At 41.8% G+C, this 19,750-nt stretch overlaps 2 protein-coding genes across 3 annotated transcripts; both read right to left on the reverse strand.

The window, feature by feature from the left end:
- Positions 1 to 4,257: 4,257 nt before the first annotated feature.
- ube2ka (ubiquitin-conjugating enzyme E2Ka (UBC1 homolog, yeast)) lies at positions 4,258 to 11,496 on the reverse strand. 2 transcript variants are annotated; one of them, XM_034598423.1, is made up of 8 exons: positions 11,132 to 11,496; positions 10,417 to 10,510; positions 10,139 to 10,197; positions 9,939 to 10,021; positions 9,306 to 9,405; positions 5,824 to 5,952; positions 4,913 to 5,713; positions 4,258 to 4,863 (listed from the first exon to the last, which is right to left on the reverse strand). In XM_034598423.1, exons 1-7 carry the CDS (start codon positions 11,192 to 11,194, stop codon positions 5,639 to 5,641), a joined length of 603 nt encoding a protein of 200 aa, XP_034454314.1. In that variant the 5' UTR covers positions 11,195 to 11,496; the 3' UTR covers positions 4,258 to 4,863; positions 4,913 to 5,638. The 2 variants fall into 2 exon arrangements, with proteins under 2 accessions (XP_034454314.1, XP_034454313.1); XM_034598422.1 differs by having other exon boundaries at positions 4,258 to 4,876.
- Positions 11,497 to 12,718: 1,222 nt separating this feature from the next.
- On the reverse strand, positions 12,719 to 18,662 carry klb (klotho beta). The gene is made up of 6 exons (XM_034597724.1): positions 17,684 to 18,662; positions 16,251 to 16,764; positions 15,883 to 16,151; positions 15,540 to 15,796; positions 14,441 to 15,375; positions 12,719 to 13,687 (listed from the first exon to the last, which is right to left on the reverse strand). Exons 1-6 carry the CDS (start codon positions 18,443 to 18,445, stop codon positions 13,254 to 13,256), a joined length of 3,171 nt encoding a protein of 1,056 aa, XP_034453615.1. The 5' UTR covers positions 18,446 to 18,662; the 3' UTR covers positions 12,719 to 13,253.
- Between the last annotated feature and the right edge of the window lie 1,088 nt (positions 18,663 to 19,750).

The raw sequence follows: 19,750 nt of genomic DNA on the forward strand, positions 1-19,750 counted from the left end.
AAGGATTATTAGGGCCCGAGCAAATCCGGTGGGAGGCCCTATTGTATTTCGAAGGACATATTGGCCCTTTTGGGGCTTTTTCAGGGCCTAGACATGCTCAAATTGTTACCAAAGTTTGCAGGGAATTCAAAACCCCAAAAAGTAATAGTATTCTGGAGTAATTTGAAATGGGCGTGGAAAAATGGCTCAACAGGGCCATCTAAGGAAAAGCCCCTCAGTTAGCTTTCACCGATCTTCACAAAAATCGTAGCCCAGGTGTATCATGACAAGACAAACAAAAAAGGTCAGAGGTGCAATGGGAAAAAAGCAACAGGAAGCCCGCCATTTTGACTGTAGTGGCCATATTGGCCATTTTCCACATTTTTACTTTGATGTACTTGTCCCAGGGCTTTCATCAGATCAACTTCATATGGAGATGCGTGTCATCACAACAAGATGGAGATGAAAACTACCTCAAAGATCGATTTTTCATCACACGGTGTGACCGTGGTGTGGCGTCAAAGATTGATTACACGCCATCAAAACACGAGGTTCTGTATCTCGGACATATTTGGTCGAATCGAGTCCAAACTAGACATGTAAGACAAAAGTCCCGGCCTGATGACATCTACACAGAAATCATGACTTAAAAACACAGCTTCCCCTGGTGGCAACAGGAAATTTCTTGTTTTTTGCATGTCTTACACTTGGAAGTATTCCTCCTCATCTACTGACCGCAGCCATGTCAAACCAAGCCATGTCAAAAGGGTCTCAAGACATTGATAATGTAGGCATAAGATTACTGTGACTTAAAATCACAGCGCCACCTGCTGGCTACAGGAAGTGACATGTACTTTTAGTTACTTTTTAGTTACTTTTGTACTTTTAGTTACTTTTTAGTTACTTTTGTACTTTTAGTTACTTTTGTACTTTTAAGTTACTTTTGTACTTTTAGTTACTTTTTAGTTACTTTTGTACTTTTAGTTACTTTTGTACTTTTAGTTACTTTTTAGTTACTTTTGTACTTTTAGTTACTTTTGTACTTTTAGTTACTTTTTAGTTACTTTTGTACTTTTAGTTACTTTTTAGTTACTTTTGTACTTTTAGTTACTTTTGTACTTTTAGTTACTTTTTAGATACTTTTGTACTTTTCGTTACTTTTGTACTTTTAGTTACTTTTGTACTTTTAGTTACTTTTTTGTTACTTTTGTACTTTTAGTTACTTTTTAGTTACTTTTGTACTTTTAGTTACTTTTGTACTTTTAGTTACTTTTTAGTTACTTTTCGTTACTTTTGTACTTTTAGTTACTTTTTAGTTACTTTTGTACTTTTAGTTACTTTTTAGTTACTTTTGTACTTTTCGTTACTTTTGTACTTTTAGTTACTTTTGTACTTTTCGTTACTTTTGTACTTTTAGTTACTTTTGTACTTTTAGTTACTTTTTAGTTACTTTTGTAAAAATTTTTGATATTCTATTTTATATATTTTATTCTATATTTTGCTGTAATATTCTGAGCATTGCGATGAGAGAGCCTGTGACCCAAGCATTTCATTGCCAGCGATTGCTTAATGTAATTGTTGTGTATTTGACAATAAACTCTTGAATCTTGAATCTTGAATCTTGAATCTACAACATAGCCCTAGTACTATAGTTGGAGTTCAACTTCAGCCAACTATCAAAGTTGCAAATAAAAGTCTGAGGATCTTGTTTTTGGTCAATATACTCATGAATCAAAGACAGTAAGGGTCCATTAGGGCCAGGCACAGAAAACAAGTTATTCATCAATAATCAACAGTAAAGTGACATTAATTCAGAATAAAACATGAAAATGCCTGCACCTTAGAAATTTTAAATATTGATCAGCGATAATTAGCTTTTTTAACTTGTGACAGACACTTTATTTTTTGGTATTTTATATCTTATATTAATCTTAAAATCTTACATAAACCATTATCAGAAGATTATGTGTTCACTCGTGTCAGTTTTTTGGTTTAATTGTTGGTGTATTGTTGGATTATGTAAAAACTACAAAATCTATTTACACCAAACTTGGTGGAGGGATGGGGCCTGGAACAGAGAGGAAACCATTACATTTTATATTTAAGGGCAGATGCAGGATTTCTTTTTCACTTTCTTTAAAGCAACACAATGTGACGTTTACTGAACAACAGCGCCCTCTGCAGGCACACCTAGTGATTTATTCTGTTGAGCTCCACGTCCCAGTGATCAAATGGTTTTGACATATAAAACCAAAACAAGCCTTTCAATCTACAACTACGTAGTCTCACTCACTGAAGTGAAACACAACTGGACTCTGGATATTTCCCATGATCCCCAGCTTCCTGAACCCAAAGAACTACTACTGTAATAAATACACAGATCTCTGTTTCAAGCAAGTTTCCTTGCTGAATATTAGGGACAAATGCTGATTATTAATGACTTCTAATTTTTTTTTACTCATCTACAGTTCGGCATTGCTCTTGAACATGCAGGGCTTGGTCTAAGCTGCGACCAAAATTACAAAGAGAAAGATCAGACGTTCAGGGTGAAGAGTGGGAATGAAAGACGAACCGTTCTCCCTATTCCAAGTCAGTCAAATATCAAACTAATTTTGATGCTGCTATTTTAAGATTTATAAAAGTTGCTTAGTGTAGCAAAAAACTACAGACAAACATGTGGAGGACCGTTTGACCTCGGCGAAGGTTTACACTCCAGTGCCATTCTTCAGGATGAGTTAGAATTCGCCACTGTGACCATGGCCATGTAAAATGTTACTAGTAATAAAAATGCTAAGAGCTCATTGGGCTCCGCAGAGAAGTTGTATACATTACCCATTACCCCCCCCCCCCCCCCCCCCCCCCCCCCCCCCCCCACCCACACACACCCCACATCCCTCACACAACAAGGTTTTTCTGCCTGTGAACTCAAACATAACCTCCTCAGTAAAATCCTTTTTGCAGAAATGTGAAGGTCAAACAGAGGCTGGCAGGAAAGCTTTATGAAATAAACAGCGGAACTCAGACATTATTGTTTTACACTACAAATAATAAGCCGTTAAACAAAGCTATATAAATGTTAATCTACACAAAAGTGAAATTCCTTGAAGAAAGTTAGTTACGCCATAATATATATATTTTAAAAGGCCACTCCTTAGTTTTTATGTGCCTCATTTATTATAGCATGGCGGGAACAAACTGTAGCCAACGAGGTGCGCTGAGGGGACATCAGTCCTATGGAGGCTTCAACACTGTAATAATGCAACAAGTTAATTTATTTTGAGTGCATTTTAATAGCACAGTGATTATCTCAGGGCTGTTATTTTGCTCTTTTTTTCTCCCCCCAAATCTCATATTCAGCTGTTGTACAGCCCTCTGCTCTGGGATGCTTGGAGGAGTTCCAGATATGTCAGATACACGAGAGACATATGCCAAAGGATAGAAAATGAGAGTTTGTCATTAGGGGACTTTGGTAAACCTGAGGCTGGATTGGTTGTGTAGCAGGTGCAGCGCAGCACACTCACAGATCGACACGACACCGGCTGTTGATTAGCAGACGCACACACATCCATGTGGCAGCTTCTCTCCTGTGAGGCGCAAGCGTGCATGCTGAAAACCAACGTTCAGTATTCTGCCAGGCTGTCCTGGAGAGATTCAGCATAACACAACATGTTACCAGGCAGGCCATCTGTTACTGTACTCATCCTGTTTACCTCAGCAAGGTTATCCGAACATTATGAGAAGCAGCCGGGCAATCGCTTTCTTGTTGAGGATTTAAATTCACTTTCCACAACCAGGAACTTAAGGATACAGCAGTGCACTACTGTAAAAGTCCAAAGTACTTGTAAAAAAAGGCAAATTCCAATATGCATAATCCATTCTCCAGTTCTTCTGCAAGCTCATTCTTCATCTAAATTGGCTTCCTTGCTCCATTTTCACTAGCGATCTAATTCCCTGTAGGTTGAATTTCCGATGGTCTTGTAAATTTAGCGCCTTGCACTACTTTTTATTCAAATGTATGCACAGCCAAACAAGCTCATAAACACATGCCGGATCCCAAACAGCATCACGCACTCAAGGTCCCTCGATAGATCATGATGTGGCTGAAATGAAACTGAGATTTACGATCAAATACTGACTGAACTGAAGGTTGTTTCTAGGTAGTTTTTACATGATGTGTAGATTTGTTGCTTTTCCTTGAGGTGGGGTTGGATATTCCATCTGTCAACTATCACACAACAGAGATGTGTCTTGAAGCGGCAACACAGACAGGACAGCGTGTGGATTTAATTTACACAGACTTTAATATCTTTATTTACAGATGAATCATTTTTGACATATTTATCTGTTGCCGTAGTTTAGATGATGCAATATTTTTCAAACTCGTTTGGAACGATTCCCATCCAGACAGGTTGTGTAGGGTTGTGTTGCTGCTGAACATGATTATTTTTCTCTGTTTGTTTAGTTTTCTCTTGGTTTAAAAACAAGAATCCAAATGAATTCCTGTGGGAGGCGACCAAAACCAAATCATTTCCTTTAAAAAAAATTGTGGGGAAAGGGACAGGTGGAGGGAGTGGGGGGGCTTTGGGTTCATCAGACGGCTGAAGTGGGGAAAACGTGGCATGAAAATGAGTATGTCTACACCTCAGTACCACTTTATGATCTGGTTTACAGAACAGGGAACAAGCTTCGTCCGACTCTGTCATAAAATCATATTTCATATTTGCTACTAGGTGCGCTAGATTTACTTTAACACCATTTTTTTGTTTAATGTCCAAATGTTATGAGGAAAATATTGTTATACTGCCCTCAAAAACTCATCTATTCCAATCCCAGAGGACATTGGGTGAGAGGCAGGTAAACCCTGGAGAACAACAACCATTTACACTCATTCACGAACCTTCATGCTGTGAGGCGACAGAGCGAACCACTGCACCACTGTGCTGCAAAAAAACCCAATGATGGTAAAATTTAAACTTACTACTAAGTTTAGAGAACCCTATGCCACCATAGAGTAGCCCAAAGTGCGTGGTTATTAATGTGTGAGTGATGGTAGCTCTGGTACCAGTTTAAAAGTCTAGGACTCGGCTAATCCCCTGTTTAGAAAGCAAGACCAAAGTGTGTAAAAATCAGGTCCAGGTCCAGAAGAGCCTCCCTGAATGGCTTGACTTTCTCCTACAAAAGGTTCCCACAAATGAAAATAAAATGCACTGCATAGGCAAAGATAAGCTGCTGACAGCCGCTTCTTGGACACAGCCAGAAAAGCCGGGAGACTAACAGGTGTGGGTGGGGTCTTAAGTCTGGCATTTAATTCAAAGGGGGTGGAGATGTGGTTGGACTTTTGATTGTAGTGCTGAGTGGAATGTTGAATGGACTTAAAGAAACCAGAGATAAGAGCTCACAGAGCGACCGACTGGAGTGTGTGAGTTACAGCAGAGGTGACGAGGAGGGAGGAGGGATGCCACACAGAGGGGGGAGAGAGAGAGAGAGGGATGGAGGAGAGGGGGGGTGTGTGAAGGTGAGGATTCCACTGTGAAACAGAGGTGGAAGAGACGGGCCTTCAGACAGCTGGAATTTGGAGGAGAAGAGGGTGTGTATGTGTGAAGTGGGGAAGAGAGGGATCAAGAGGAAGATGGAGGGGGGGGTGGGGGGGTGTTGAGATTCAGTTACTGAGCAGTAGCTCTGTTGCTGTCCCCACATCCCAGGATTTCGACGACAACGCCACTATTACTGCATTCTAGGGAGAAAGACAAAAAAAAATAGTCAGCACCATGGTTTGATTCTGCAGCATGATTCAGCCGTGCAATGCAACATAGTGGAGTGAAAAAAAAGTTCATAGATACTTACTCTTTCAAAGCCCATGGCACAGAGTTTGTCTATTTTGCGTGTGTACTCCGCACTAGAGACGGGAGCTCCTGCATAGACATGAGACCAGAGCCTCGCTGTCTGTTTGAACATCTCCGGGTTCTGCTTGTACTGCGTGAACAAATGTGAAAAACATTAGTGGGGTTGTGGCAACATACCACAGTCAACGCTTTCTACTTTTCTACGCAGTTTAGATCAAGTTGGAGAGAATGGCTTTCTCCAGGAATGTTCATCTTTAACCGTTTATTTTGATCAATTCATGTCCATGAACATTTTGGATATTGCATTTTTGCAATATGTTGGCTTGGTAATAAGACAAATGGCTGATCAGTTCACCAAGAAATTAGATTAATAAAGAATGAAAAATACTCTTCAACTGCAGCTCTAATCTGCAGTTATACAAAGTTCTAAGACTATATATATATATATATATATATATGGGGTGGAAATATTTGCTACTGCTTTGAATATCCCTCAGTATATACGTGACTGCGAGCAGAGTGGTGCAATTATGGTCCATCCATACGATTGTGTATATTGGGCTCAACAGCAGGTTGCCAATAACATAATTCTCTGCAAGATTTTAAAGCTGCTCACCGGGTCAGAGCCAGAAGAACTGGCAGCGCTGCAATCATTTCCGCTTTATGTTTTCATGCTGTGTTTGTATAGTTGGCATGTAATGCAGGTGTAGATTTCCCATCATCATAAAATATTAGTCATTAGACTATCTACATAAAACAAATGATTTACAGCTTCATATTCAGACTCGACACACTTTATTTTAAAAGCCCATTATCTAATACAGTAATGACTTACTAAATATTATTAATGTCAAACGTTCAAGCAGCATTTTCACTGAAGATATTCTAAACCACCTGAACAGCATTAAGCTCAGACTACTTTAAAATCCGGACCGATTCTGAAATCAGGTTGCATCACCCACTCGAGGAGAGTCTTTGCAGATATTCTTCTCTCTAATCTCAAACATGCTTGCACACAGTGAGATTTGAAAATAATGGCACATCACACACTGCAGGTTATTATTAAGATTATCACTCCACAGGCAGCGATACATCACCTCACGTCACCTCTTTTACATGATCTCGTGAGGAAGAAGGTGCAAACAAAACCAACACAATGAAGACTGGCATAGTGCCACAACTGGCTCCATTTGTAGTAATGATTTGCAGTGTAATAAAACGAAAGCAGAAGATATGACTCTAGTTGAGAAGACGGTTGAGGAGACGCAGTCAACAAGGCCCTTCTATTTTTTAATTGTCAGTGTATTGTGTCAACACTTATATGCACAGTTATCTTTTTACTCCAACTCAAATGTCCACCACACTCGTACAGTAGCTGGTTTCGAAGAAGCTTTTTCAAACACTCAACTTGTCTCTCTCATTGGTTCCACTGGTAAAGTATTGATGTAATCATCCCAATTTTAAATCCTAAATCTCAAACACGTTTGATAATTATCCAGGCGACGACTCTGCAGGTAGTTTGAGAGGTTAAACTATGGCTCTTTGAATCAGGGTTAAATCAGCCCCAAATTCCTGTAGTATGAGCCCAGCTTCAGGTTTCTACTCCATACTGGACCTCTGTCCAAATGTCTAACATTCAGTAATAGAATTTGGGTTTAAAAACATTAATGTCACTTAACAAAAACAAATCCTATACAACGCTATATCTTATTTAATTCCTGTGTGCACGTTTCATTAAGATAAGGGCTGGTAATTGACAGATGTCTGTTGCTCTACACTGGATTGGTGATTGTATGTAGGTGTTATGGTTTGAGTAGAAATCTTTTCAATAAGAAGAGCAGATGATGGGCAAACATGTCACTGCCTATATGTGATATTTGTGCAGTGCAAAAATGATGAATAAAGCATCAATTCACACTGTGTAAAAGCATTAAAGGAAACAATCCAGGGCTGTCGAACTGACAAACATCTGAATCAAACAAATGAACTTGACATAAAAGATATTTTCAGAGGTGCATTCCTCTAGAGCAAAACTTGGAGGTGTCGAAAATGTATCTTGTTAACAGAATAATATTATGTGACACTACCTGTCCCCTCTCTCCAGTGATAATGTGTAAAGAAGAAAGGGCCTGAAGGTGTAACTATTAAATATGATAGATTTAAGAGCCATTTCATCTTTCACTGAGCTAATGTTCCCAGGGACATCATATTTATATTCATAGTTAAGGCTTTAATATTAAAAAGGTTTAGAATATGTAAGTGAGTGTCAAATAGATGATAGGATCCGCAAAGAAATAAAAATAATAGTTGTCCCTTGGAATTGGCTTTAAATATCCAGCTACTTTTCATAATCATAATAATTTGATATTTGAAATTATCTAATTAAATGTCTTTTTGTCTGTGCTACAGTTGAAATCCAAAAATATTCGATTTACTTAAATGTAAAACCAGGAAAATGTTTTGGTGCCGAGAACGTTACAAATTATTTAAATAATTTGTCTCTTATTTCTTGTCAATGAACGAATGTATTGATGGACTGATTGTTTGCAACTCTACAGCAATTCATCAACAAATCCCCATCCACTACCCAGAAAGACAAAGTTCTCTGCCTTGGCAGGTGCAACAGTAGGTTTGAATTACACCGACGTAAATAAATATCACAATGTTTCTGACAAATAGTTCCAATGATGTGACAGTTTCTTGGCTGTGAGTGGTGCTGCTCACAGAATGTATTTACAGGTTCATCACTTCTGAGTAAAAATCAATATTAGTAATAGTGGGGATGATGTTTAAGCAGGTGGAGTAATTGATTGTGCATTTTACTCAGCTATAACGGTCCAATATACAGATTCCCAAGATTATAAGTAAGAGGGATGCTGCAGTGTGGTAATTTTCTCACTGGGTAATAAACTCATGACAACACCGGAGTAACGGATTACATCGAACATTTCACAAGAAAAGAGTGCGTTAGATTTGGCTGCAGGAAGCTTTAATCTTCTGCTGCTCTTGAAGTTGTGTGCAGTGTTTAATTACCCAGACTATGGTGGTCCACTTCTCATAATCACATTAAAGATCTTTAAAATGTTTACGCTGCTGTTTCATTGTAGAGAGTATAGCGCTCTGCACCACAGTCACTAACTCAATGCTTCTCTCTCTGAAACGTTCACCCGTCTCTTGGTGAGCCAGTGGACCTTTAAAACAGCCATAACATTTTTACCATCTTTTAACACCTAATCCTCGTCAACCTTGTCGATCAACTCTCCTTTAATCCAGTGATGAGACTTTGTTACTCCCTCTTCATAACTGGTTCAGAAATGTAATTCATCCAATTCCAAGCCTTTACAACCACAAAACTGATGAGCATTCCGTTTATACACGCTACTGCATTAAGGATAATACAATAATAAATATAATGTTATATTATGTCATGCAATAGTATAATATTGCATACAAAAGTCAAATCCTAAATACATGCACACCCACCTGATTGGCTACTACTGCGTCCTGTGGGTCATCTGGTTCTGCAGCTGCCAATAAGGCTTGTAGTGACAAGAGAACTGTCCTCAGAGTCATAGCTGCCGCCCTGAAAGGACATAAAGTACAATACAGTACATGTCACTGTTTAGTGCAACAACAATACAAAAGTGATCTCTGCTCACAGCCTCTGACTTGTGACTTGGTTCCCCAAGAGTTCCTGGAATTGTATGAGAGTAGATCATGAAGATTTTCAATACTGAAGATTGTTGACAAACTAGTTTTTGATTTGATCTGTGTACCTGAATACTTAGAACACTAAAGATTAAACTTCAGGCACATTAGGCTCACTCACCTTTTTAAACTCTGCTGTGCCCCTATTATTTATTAGAATAAGTGGGAGCTTGGTTCAATGCATATTGGAGCTGCATCATTCTCAAGCTGTAATTATTGACAAAAGGCTTGTGTTATCCAGCCGTTACAGGGCACTGAATTAAAAGTAACTTGGATATGACTTATGGATTTTGGTAGGAGATATACTGTCTGACATGGAGAAATACTGTCTCACATGACTAGAAAAGTATTTTGTGAGGATGCATGGTGGATGAAGAATTTAAAGAATGCCAGCACACACTCACTCACCACTGGTCTTTGAGAATGTCCAGACATATTGCACCGGTGACTGAGCTGATGTTTGGATGCCAGATCTTTGTGATAAACCGCACCTGAGAGATGACATAAGAGCGAGACGGAGAAAACCATTACTAACAGCACATTTCCGAAGCCATCGTACACAAAGAAAGTGATTACAATCAGCAACAACAGCAGCAAAGAATCCCTACCTTGGGTGGATTGAATGGATACGTCTCTGGAATTTTAATTTCTAGTTGATATCTACCCCCTGGAAGAAATGACAGGTATCACCATTGTTTAGGGAGTCACGTTAAGGCTGTTTGAAGCATGCAATGAACAGGGAAGTTAATACTATTCTAGATCACATTACTATGGATTAAAAACCTCTTGACATAGTCGGTGAGGCCCTCAAAAACAGACAGGTTGTCAGTATAGCATTGTGCAAGCATGCATCCAGATGAGCCGGCAGTGTGAATGAGCCCCTCACCTTCATATGGTGTGTCAGGTGGTCCTGCTATTTCCCCTTTGAGTTCTGTGAAGTTCTCATCCACCAGATCCACCTTTATCTGGTTTTTGCTCGTCTGGAGTGGGTGAAAGGGGGGGGAAACACGTTACACTTCTGCGGACAGGTAGTTAGCTTAGCTCCGTATCAGAACTTCGAACCTGCCCATGCAAGCACAAGTTGACCCCCCCCCCCACACACACACCCCCCTCTACCCAACATTAGCCAAAGTCGACCTCAACTTGTTGCACACATCTTAGGACTTTAACACGTCGCGGTTGTGTTGATGGAGGTTGTCCACACCCGGAGGAGGACACACGTGAAGCTGCACACCTTCAGCGCTACAGGCGGACCACACCAAACTATCTTAGCTAGGGGCTAACACAGCTAGCTCGGCGAGCATACAATGAAGGCATGGTGAGCTAGCCACAGACTTAGCAACATCAACTCGAGGCTCGGTTGAATTTTAACATCTGCCCCAGTGCTTTCGAGCAGCGGCGGCTTGTGCGTGTGTCTGTAGCACCGCCGCAGAGGCACCGTTAGCTCGCTGTTTGTGTAGCCGTGTCGGACACAGTTAGCTAAGGCTAGCCGCGGCTCGGTGCTTAGCAAGCTGACAGCTGAGCCAGCGACGCGTCACTCGCGTTCAGCTCGCAGTCGCGGAGAGAAAAGCAGAAAAACAGAAGCGGCGACTTCTTCTAACCTCTTCGCTTTTGAGGACCTCTTTGAATTCCCGTTTTATCCTCTGAACCGCGATGTTGGCCATGGTTCCCCCGCGCTCCCGTCCCGGTTGGGGCCTCGCCGCCGTCCGACCTGCCTGAAACGTTAGCTGGCGTCTCTAGCCCACCGGAGCGCTGCACTTTTTTTTTTGAGGAGAGGGGGGGGGGTGGGGGGACACACAACCTGGACAATAACAGCTGTGAGGTCGTCAGCGGTCTGTGGCGTCAGTCCAGGTGATCGACGGGAGGTTCCGGCCGGTTCGAGCAGCTCAGCGCGGATCTGTCATCTCAAATGTGTAACAACACAATGGTTCGTGGTACTGGAAACATTTTAATACCAAACTGCATGCAGTCTGGATGAGAGGGGGTCATGTGATCTGTATTGCCATCCTGAGCGCCTCCTGCCATTGGCTGCTGTGTTCGTGAGGAATAATGGACTGTGTTATTATAATGATAATAATGATGATAATCATCTTCATTATTATCCCAGTAATATTAATAATTAAATATTTAAAACCATGTGATGTCCATAAGGATGCCACAGAAAAACAAAGATTCTACATCACTATTCACAGTAGTGGGATGTAACTGAGTACATTTACTGCAGTTACCCATTTTTCATGTACCTGTACTTGATTTAAGTAGATTTATTTCCAGGTACTTTTCACTCTTCCAGCACTTCATATATCAGTTAATATCTGCACTTTCTACTCTATTTTATTTTTTACAATGGATTGTGTTATGTCAATATAATTTTGATATGCTAAATTATGATAAAATATAGAAGTAATCAATAAAGAGATAGATAACAAAACAGCTAAAATGGGTTAGAAAGAGGCTCAGCCATCCATTAAATAAATGACAATGCAAAAGTTTTTGTTATCATCTGCAGCATTCTTTATTAATGTTATAAATGAAATATTGAAGTATATTAATTCATATATATATATATTTCTTATGCATTGTGCAAGCATGGTGAGTTGGTTTTAAAATCAGTATGCAGCCATTTTGTCTAATAATTGGAATTAAATCAGTGTGTCTGTCTCTCATACAAATATAAAATGGAATATATGTTTTAAGACAGATATAGAAACCGATTAATTTAAAAGCAAATATTTTCAGTGAGCAGAAAATCCTCAGTGAAGCACATTGCACTTCTGAAGAGCAATTAAAAAGACTTATTATTCAAGTGAATATTATATTATTCAAGTGATGCATCCATATGTTTTGCCACACAAACTTTAAAAAGCCACAATCATGACATCTTTTAAAACGCAAATGGATCCCCAACTTCTGTAGCCATGATGCTTCGTCTCTGGAAACAAGAGCATTTCATGTACTTTTGGTATTCTTCTACCTCTGTTAAGAAAGGACAGACCTGCATTTTACAGTGGAAAGGCTGAAAAAAAAGCAACACTAGGGGGCATCATTGTACCATCATTACATTACATTACATTTCATTTAGCTGACGGCTTTTATCCAAAGCGACTTACAATAAGTGCATTCAACCATGAGGGTACAAACCCAGAACAACAAGAATCAAGAAAGTACAATGGAGCCATGGAAATAGACACTGTTTACTGTGTTTACTGGGGCCCACATCACTCCTCCTGTTTGAATGAAGTGGACACCATGTTGTCTTTCTTACAAAATTAATACAATCTGAGCTAAACTTATATTATATGATGTAAAATACAATATTAAAGTCACATTTAGTCTGATATATACAATACAGTCTTCTCTGACTAACATTTTTACAATATTAGAATCATTGACATTGGCATATTTTCTCCACCCAGTGAAGGTCAAAAATAGGGTCAATATTTATGAAAAGTTAATTTCTTTACTGTGAACTACAGAGCTCACATAATCAAGTTTTGAATAAGTTTAACATATGAATGTTACCATCCCAGGGTCTTTTAATATACAGATATATTAGCTTTTAAAATCCCCCTAAGTCATTGCCCTCCATTAAATAACTTGTTATTACAGCAAAATAAATGAAGACACAGTGATTGTGGGTAAACTGATCACCCAAGTATTAATGGAGCAGGCACAATAACAGATCCAGTGAGTTGCACACAGTTTGTACAGAGTCGACCTTTTCTACCGTTTGCACTTAACGACAGGCGGACATAAGAATACAGGAACTCCTTCCCTTCTCCTCCTCCTGTGCATCCTGTCCGTCCTCCTCCCTCCACCCCTCGCTTGGTTTCTCTTGGCGACGATGACAGAGATGACGAGCGCTGCCAACATCACAGCTGTTATCAGGAGGCAGCCTCCGAAAAACAACATGGTTTTGTTCTTGAGCATCCATGCACACACAGAGCAGCGTTCGTGCAGCTCGCTGAACCTGCAGGTCAGAGCAGTGTCGTCCTCTGGGAAACCGCTGTGAGTGATGATTTCTCTGTAGACGGCGACAGAGGCCTTGGCTTTGGACTGGTGATGGGTCGAAGTGAAAAGGCCGAACTGGGGGACGTGTCGATCTTGCAGTTTCCACATGTAGAAGCCCTGCAGGTTGACCCCATCTAACTGTCGAGCTGCAGAGAAAGACAATCAGGATTAGAATCATTCCTCTACTTTCTCCTCCTTTTCAATGAATAACCTAAATATGTTGTTTTGAATCAGATACCCAACGGTTAACCTCTGAGAAAAAGACACATATGTGCAAGAGAGCCATAAAGGGCAAAGTATGAAGTCAACACTGATATGCATTGCTGCTGTACAGTGTTTCTCCGCCTTCTATGTTTTTATGATATTTATGGTTCCTCATTAAGTTTTATAGTATAAAGCAATGTGGCCATAAAATCCCTAATGGCCGTGGAGCTGTATCTATGTCTCAACCTCCTGAATGCTGCAGATCTCCATTTTGTTCCCTGCACCAAGGAGGTTATGTTTTTATTTCTATCCCTGTGTTTGTTAGTTTGAATGGATTACTGAACGGATTACCATGACAATTGGTGAAAGGATGTGGATAGGGTCAGAGAATAACATTTGGTTACATTTTGGTGCAGATCCAGATTAGTTTTTTTCCACTTTCTTTAACATTGCAAAATGGAGCGTTTTTTTAAATGTTCACCATTTTGTCAGAGAATAATTCGTACATTCAGGGAACTGATATCTATGAGGATGTGTACTTTGGTGTAGCTTGACTGAATTTAAAGGAAACTGTTGGGCTCTGGCGGAGGTATGTGCTCTACTGAGAGCCATTTTAGTTCCTACTGAAACATGATTTCTCTACACATTTTGGATCAGACAACAACAACATGATATATGTGAAATCCATGTCCCACCTTTCAGAGCCTCTTGCAGGTAACTCCTGAGGTAGTGTTGCCTGAGTTTGTCCTCTCCGGGAGCCTGATCATCGACCCCGCTGGCTGTCACAATGATGGGTAGAGCGCCTCCATATCTGTGGCTCACCCAGTTCAGGATACTCCTCAGGCCCCAGGGTACGATAGCCTGCCCCAGGCTGGATGAAGGCCAGGTGGGATCAGAGAGGGTCAGACAGTCGTGATCAGGGGGTTGTTTCTTCTGCTGAGAACCAGCCTGTGTGTGAGGATAAGGAGACACCAACCGGGTGGTAAAATGGTTCAGTGCTATAAAATTCAAAGCCCCTCTCAGCTCCTCCTTCTCCGTGTCAGTAAAACTAGGTAGAGGAGATTCAGGGAGGCCCATCACTCGAGCTCTCGCCTCCAGGTAAGCCTTCATTTCTTGTGGGTACCCCCCCTCGCTATGCTTCTCCTCATATCTTGTTCCCAGTAACGGGTCTAAAAAGCGACCGAGTTCAAACAAGAGGAATCTCTGTGCTGCTGCCGTATGCGAGTCCAGGAAGGGGTTGGCCGGCTCAGCCCAGTCCGCATGTAATGCGAGTGATACCATTCCTCTCTGCTCTCTGTATTGTCCCTTCTCATATGACCTCCACGCTTTCGCATGAGCCAGAAGAAGATTGTGAGCTGCTTGATGCTTTTCTTTCCCATCAGAATAAACATCTACGAGTCTGTTCGGCTCATTGATGGTGATCCAGTATCCAACCCAGGGCCCCAGCTGCTCGTAGCACAGAGCTGCATATTCCTGAAAAGCTTCTACTGTGCTGTGGTTGAGCCAACCCCCAGAGGCATGGATTTGAACTGGCAAACCCAGATTTGGAGCTCTGTGTGTGGGGTAGTAGAGGATCACGACTGCCTCCAGGTTTAGCTTCTTGAGCTCGGTCAGGACACAGCGGTAGTACCTTTCAGATGTAATAACAAAGGGGAAACAAAATTTAGAATTATGAATTAAAGACTGACTCAGATAAAGACAGTGGGGCTCATCTTTAAATCCAAATTGGCGCTGGATGTTGGGATGACTGAAACTGTGACAGATCATGTTGACGTGCATGTATTTATTATTTACCTCAAAGCCTCGGAGTTCACCTGAGAGAGGTCACCATGGGGTAAAATCAGAGACCAGTTTAGGGCGAAGCGGTAGTGAGATGCCCCAGTGGATGCGAACAAGCGAAGGTGACCACGAATTGCCAAATAGTCAGTGCACTGGGCTGGTCTAATGCGGAGCTTCACCCCTGGGACGGGACGCAATGATCCATCTCCCGTCAGGTTCCAGCTGTACAGATGTGGGTCAGTAAACTGTGGTGAGAAAGGGTTGAAGTGGACCTGCCACAACATAAAAGACAAAGTCAAAGTGGTAGGAACCATTATTAAGCATTTTCTTCAGCAAAATCCCCCTCTTGTCCTCTCACCTGTAAAGTGGAGTCAGCAATACCCCAGTGAAAGTCACACGGGAAACGACCCTTGACCTCACTGGAGGTTTCACCTTTGAGGAAGCCGTTGTCAGCGACAACACGTTTGTAGTACAGAGCAGACGTCTTGGGGGTCCTGGTTGGGTTTGATTGGCTGAAGTCAATGTAGAAAAGGCCTCTTCTGACAGTGTAGCCATAATTCCACTCAAATCCATCCACCAATGACCAGGCGACGTAGCCAAACACCTGCACACCATCGAACTTAATCGCTGTAACAGAAAAAACAGTAATAATAGAGACAAACGGATTTAACATATTTATGTTATGATTTCATTACATTATTTTGATCTTTCCAGTTCTTCGATTACCTTGCAGGACCTGGTTGATAAAACTCTTCATCAGATAAATGGACACTGTGTCCTCCCTTCCCACCCCTGCTTCAGAGAACCAGCCTCCCTCAGCCACCAGCACACTCAGGTCCCCATACTCCAGCTTTATCCAGCTCAACATGCGCCTCAGGTCTGGGGTCACAGTCTGCCCATACTGGATCAGGGTCCGACCCAGACGGAGGTTGTAAGGCCCGAAGGAGAGAGCGAAAAAGTCGGCTGTTTTCTGCACCCAGAGCTTCTCCTCAGGGGTGAACGTGGGCAGGAGGGCCCCATGCTTGGATCTGAAAGACAACGGATAGTCCCCGTCTCCAAAGATGGGGTTGGAAAACCAGCCGAGCACAGCCTCTATTGACTCCTGGCACAGCTCAACGTTGGCAGCTGTGGCCTGGCCGCTCTGAGGTTCGATCCAGTGGGATCCCAGAACAATGGATACTTTACCCCTCTGAGTTGGGCGAAAGTGGGTGTTGTAGGTGTGCCATGCTTTGGCATGTGCCTGAAAATCATAGAAGACATATTATGATGCACTGCACAGTGATCTAAAGCAAAATCACCATTATATAATAGTAGATTTTCATTGACAACATTGCATGTAGCAGTAAAAAAGCACAGGTGTAGATCTGTTTCTTAAAGATGTTTTTAGGGGCATTTTGCATTTATTGACAGGACAGGAATTTAATTTTTTTTTTTTAAAGTGCATTCTTGTATCAAAGGCTGCACAATCTTCAATCTTCTATATTGAATAAATTAGAAAAAACAAACATTTGGATCCAGCCCAGAATCATTGTAGCTCTGCAAATGATTTATTCCTCCTCCATGAACTGACCTAACTTTCTACCCTCATTCTTTAGATGTCATGCAAACCAACAAGTGGGACCAGAGTCATGACTTCCTCGGTGGAGTCATTATGAAAACAAATCTATTAGACTCATAGAATTGTTTTTTGCTTGTGCTTTCTTCTGTGCTCAACACTCGACTGCACAATCATAAGTGATTATTAATGAAGCGTATCTCCATGACTTCCTGTCACATGCTGCTTCTCTCCAGCACAGAAGTGCTGATGTGGTGGACTTTGACACCAATTAATCTTTCCTGTTTACCGATCACAAACCTGTTGAAACGAAATATGACAAGCTGATCTTTTAAAAGTTGTATTAGAGGTAAGCTTTGCGTCAGTTACAATGCAATAAAACATGTCATTGATTTAACTTGATTGCTTGAACAAAATATGAGAGCAAGGGTCTAGTCTGTGTTAGAATCACTGTCTTATGACCTCAAAATCAATTGGACGATGCAAATATTCAATGTCATAAACTGATAAAAGTTGCACAAGTTCAAAGTTTACAGACGGCCTGCACTATGAGATACATTTTCTTATACAGCCCAGCAGCAGAACAGGCTCCAGTCTAACTTACCCTGATCAGGTTGTGGGCCACGATAAGAGAAGCAGAGGGACCCCCTGTCTCTCCAGGGGCGTGCACACCTGTCCCGTACCCCTGCACAGCCACCAGGTACGGGTTATGCATTGTGAGCCAGTATCTTACACGACTCCCAAATGTGTGGAAACAAAAGGCAGCATACTCCTCGAACAGTCCCACCAGTGTGTCATTCTTCCAGCCTCCATATCGCTCCTGCAGGGCCTGTGGCAGGTCCCAGTGATGCAGAGTGACGATGGGCTCGATTTTCTTCTCCAGAAGCCTCTCTATGAGGCGGCTGTAATGCTCCACAGCGGCCCTGTTGGGCTGGCTCCTGGCGTTCCCATCAGGAAACAACCTGGGCCATGAGAGAGAGAAGGAGTATGATCTCACACCCAGCAACTCCAGAGCCTTGACATCTTCTTCCCAGTGAGCGTAGCCATCACTGGCCACATTGGGAGCCTCGGTTGCCAAATCACCACTGACAGATGAGTGGGTGAAATGGTCCCAAATGGAGGCTCCCTTCCCCTCCTGGTCCCAGGCTCCTTCTGTCTGGAAGGCAGACGTCCCTGAGCCCCAGAGGAATCCTGAGGGGAAGGTGTCATGAAGGAAAGACTGGGCTTTGATGGGGTCTGGCTTGGGCTGCTGCCAAATCTCCCTGCCCTCCCCAGGAGAACAGGCGGCCTTGTTCCAGCAACACACCGACAGCAGGGTGCACAGCGAGAGCCACTGAAGTGTGTGAGGAGGAGGATGGTTCAGCATGCTGAGGGAGTCCACCTTGTTTCAGAGTTCCACTTGAAGGAGATAACTGGTGTCAGTCAGAGCAGCTGCTCTGTTCAAAAGCCCTCCTGTGATTGACAGAAGATCCATAATGGTGTTGAAGGAAGGGAGAGGAATGATCACAGCCAGGAGAGAGGGACAAGTGAGGCTCTAAAGGTGCTGCAGTATCCATCTGACAACCTGGTCACACTTCCTTATCGCTCCCTCAGCCCCTCCCGACCACATCATGTCCACACATACAGCGGCTGACTTACATCACACACACACAAGCTCTTATTACTACACTTCTGGGTGGGTTTCAGGTGAATTATTTTCACCTGTAATTCAAAACAAAAAACGCAGGCATCCCTCGGTTATATCATCAAATCAAAAAGAATGTTTAAGGAGAGGAATGACACTTGTGAAGACACACACACTGTAAACATTGCTGTAAAGAAGGCTCTTCAGTCAATAATTACCTTGTACTCTGATCTTAGCCCGATAACAGAGTTCACATTTCGGTCCCACAAACACATACAGATTTTTTTTCTGCTCACATTTCATTCAAGGGATTACATTTTTTCCACTACAAGTTCGCACTCCAGATGTATTAGGTGCATACCGACATACAGTCCCCATATGAAACCACATTTAAATTCACTAGATCCTTTTTTATTTCATTTTAATGTGGATCTGCACCAAATTGCACACACTGGTAAATATCAGTCTCCTAAATATGTGTGTTTCTTTCCATCAAGAAATGAATGATGAATTATTCTGTGAGGAGAAATCAACCAATAATTGAATGTTGAAAAACAGATTTCCTGACTTATAACACATCTGTCCACCACTCCACCCTGTAGTTTTTGTGTAATCCTGCTGACTAACAGACAGTCAAACCCAGATGAGAACACAACCTCCTTGATGGGGATGACAATATAAACAAGAGCAGCCTGATAAAAAAATACAGATGCGCACAAAGGCTATTATCTTGTTGTCTTATGGCCTGGAGCAGTGAAGCATGTCCACACGCTTCTTCCAAGATTTGATCAAACCTCGCCAGGTGAGAACAGTCACACCAGCTCATATGACCTTATTCAATTTAGCTCCACTTATGTGAGTAACTGGACCAAGCGAAAAGCAGAGGGACCAGACTAAAAACATTGATGGGAAGTGTGCGTGTACATCTGTCTGTACACACTCTGTGATTAAGCCTCCCGGTCACTAGAAAACTGCATCAAAAAGCTCCTGTCCCTGTGCTCGTTCATCAGGGCAGTGTGTGCAGCTGTCCAGAGTAAACAGCGTAGT

Source organism: Hippoglossus hippoglossus, chromosome 10, assembly GCF_009819705.1.
Source record: "Hippoglossus hippoglossus isolate fHipHip1 chromosome 10, fHipHip1.pri, whole genome shotgun sequence".
NCBI lineage: Eukaryota > Metazoa > Chordata > Actinopteri > Pleuronectiformes > Pleuronectidae > Hippoglossus > Hippoglossus hippoglossus.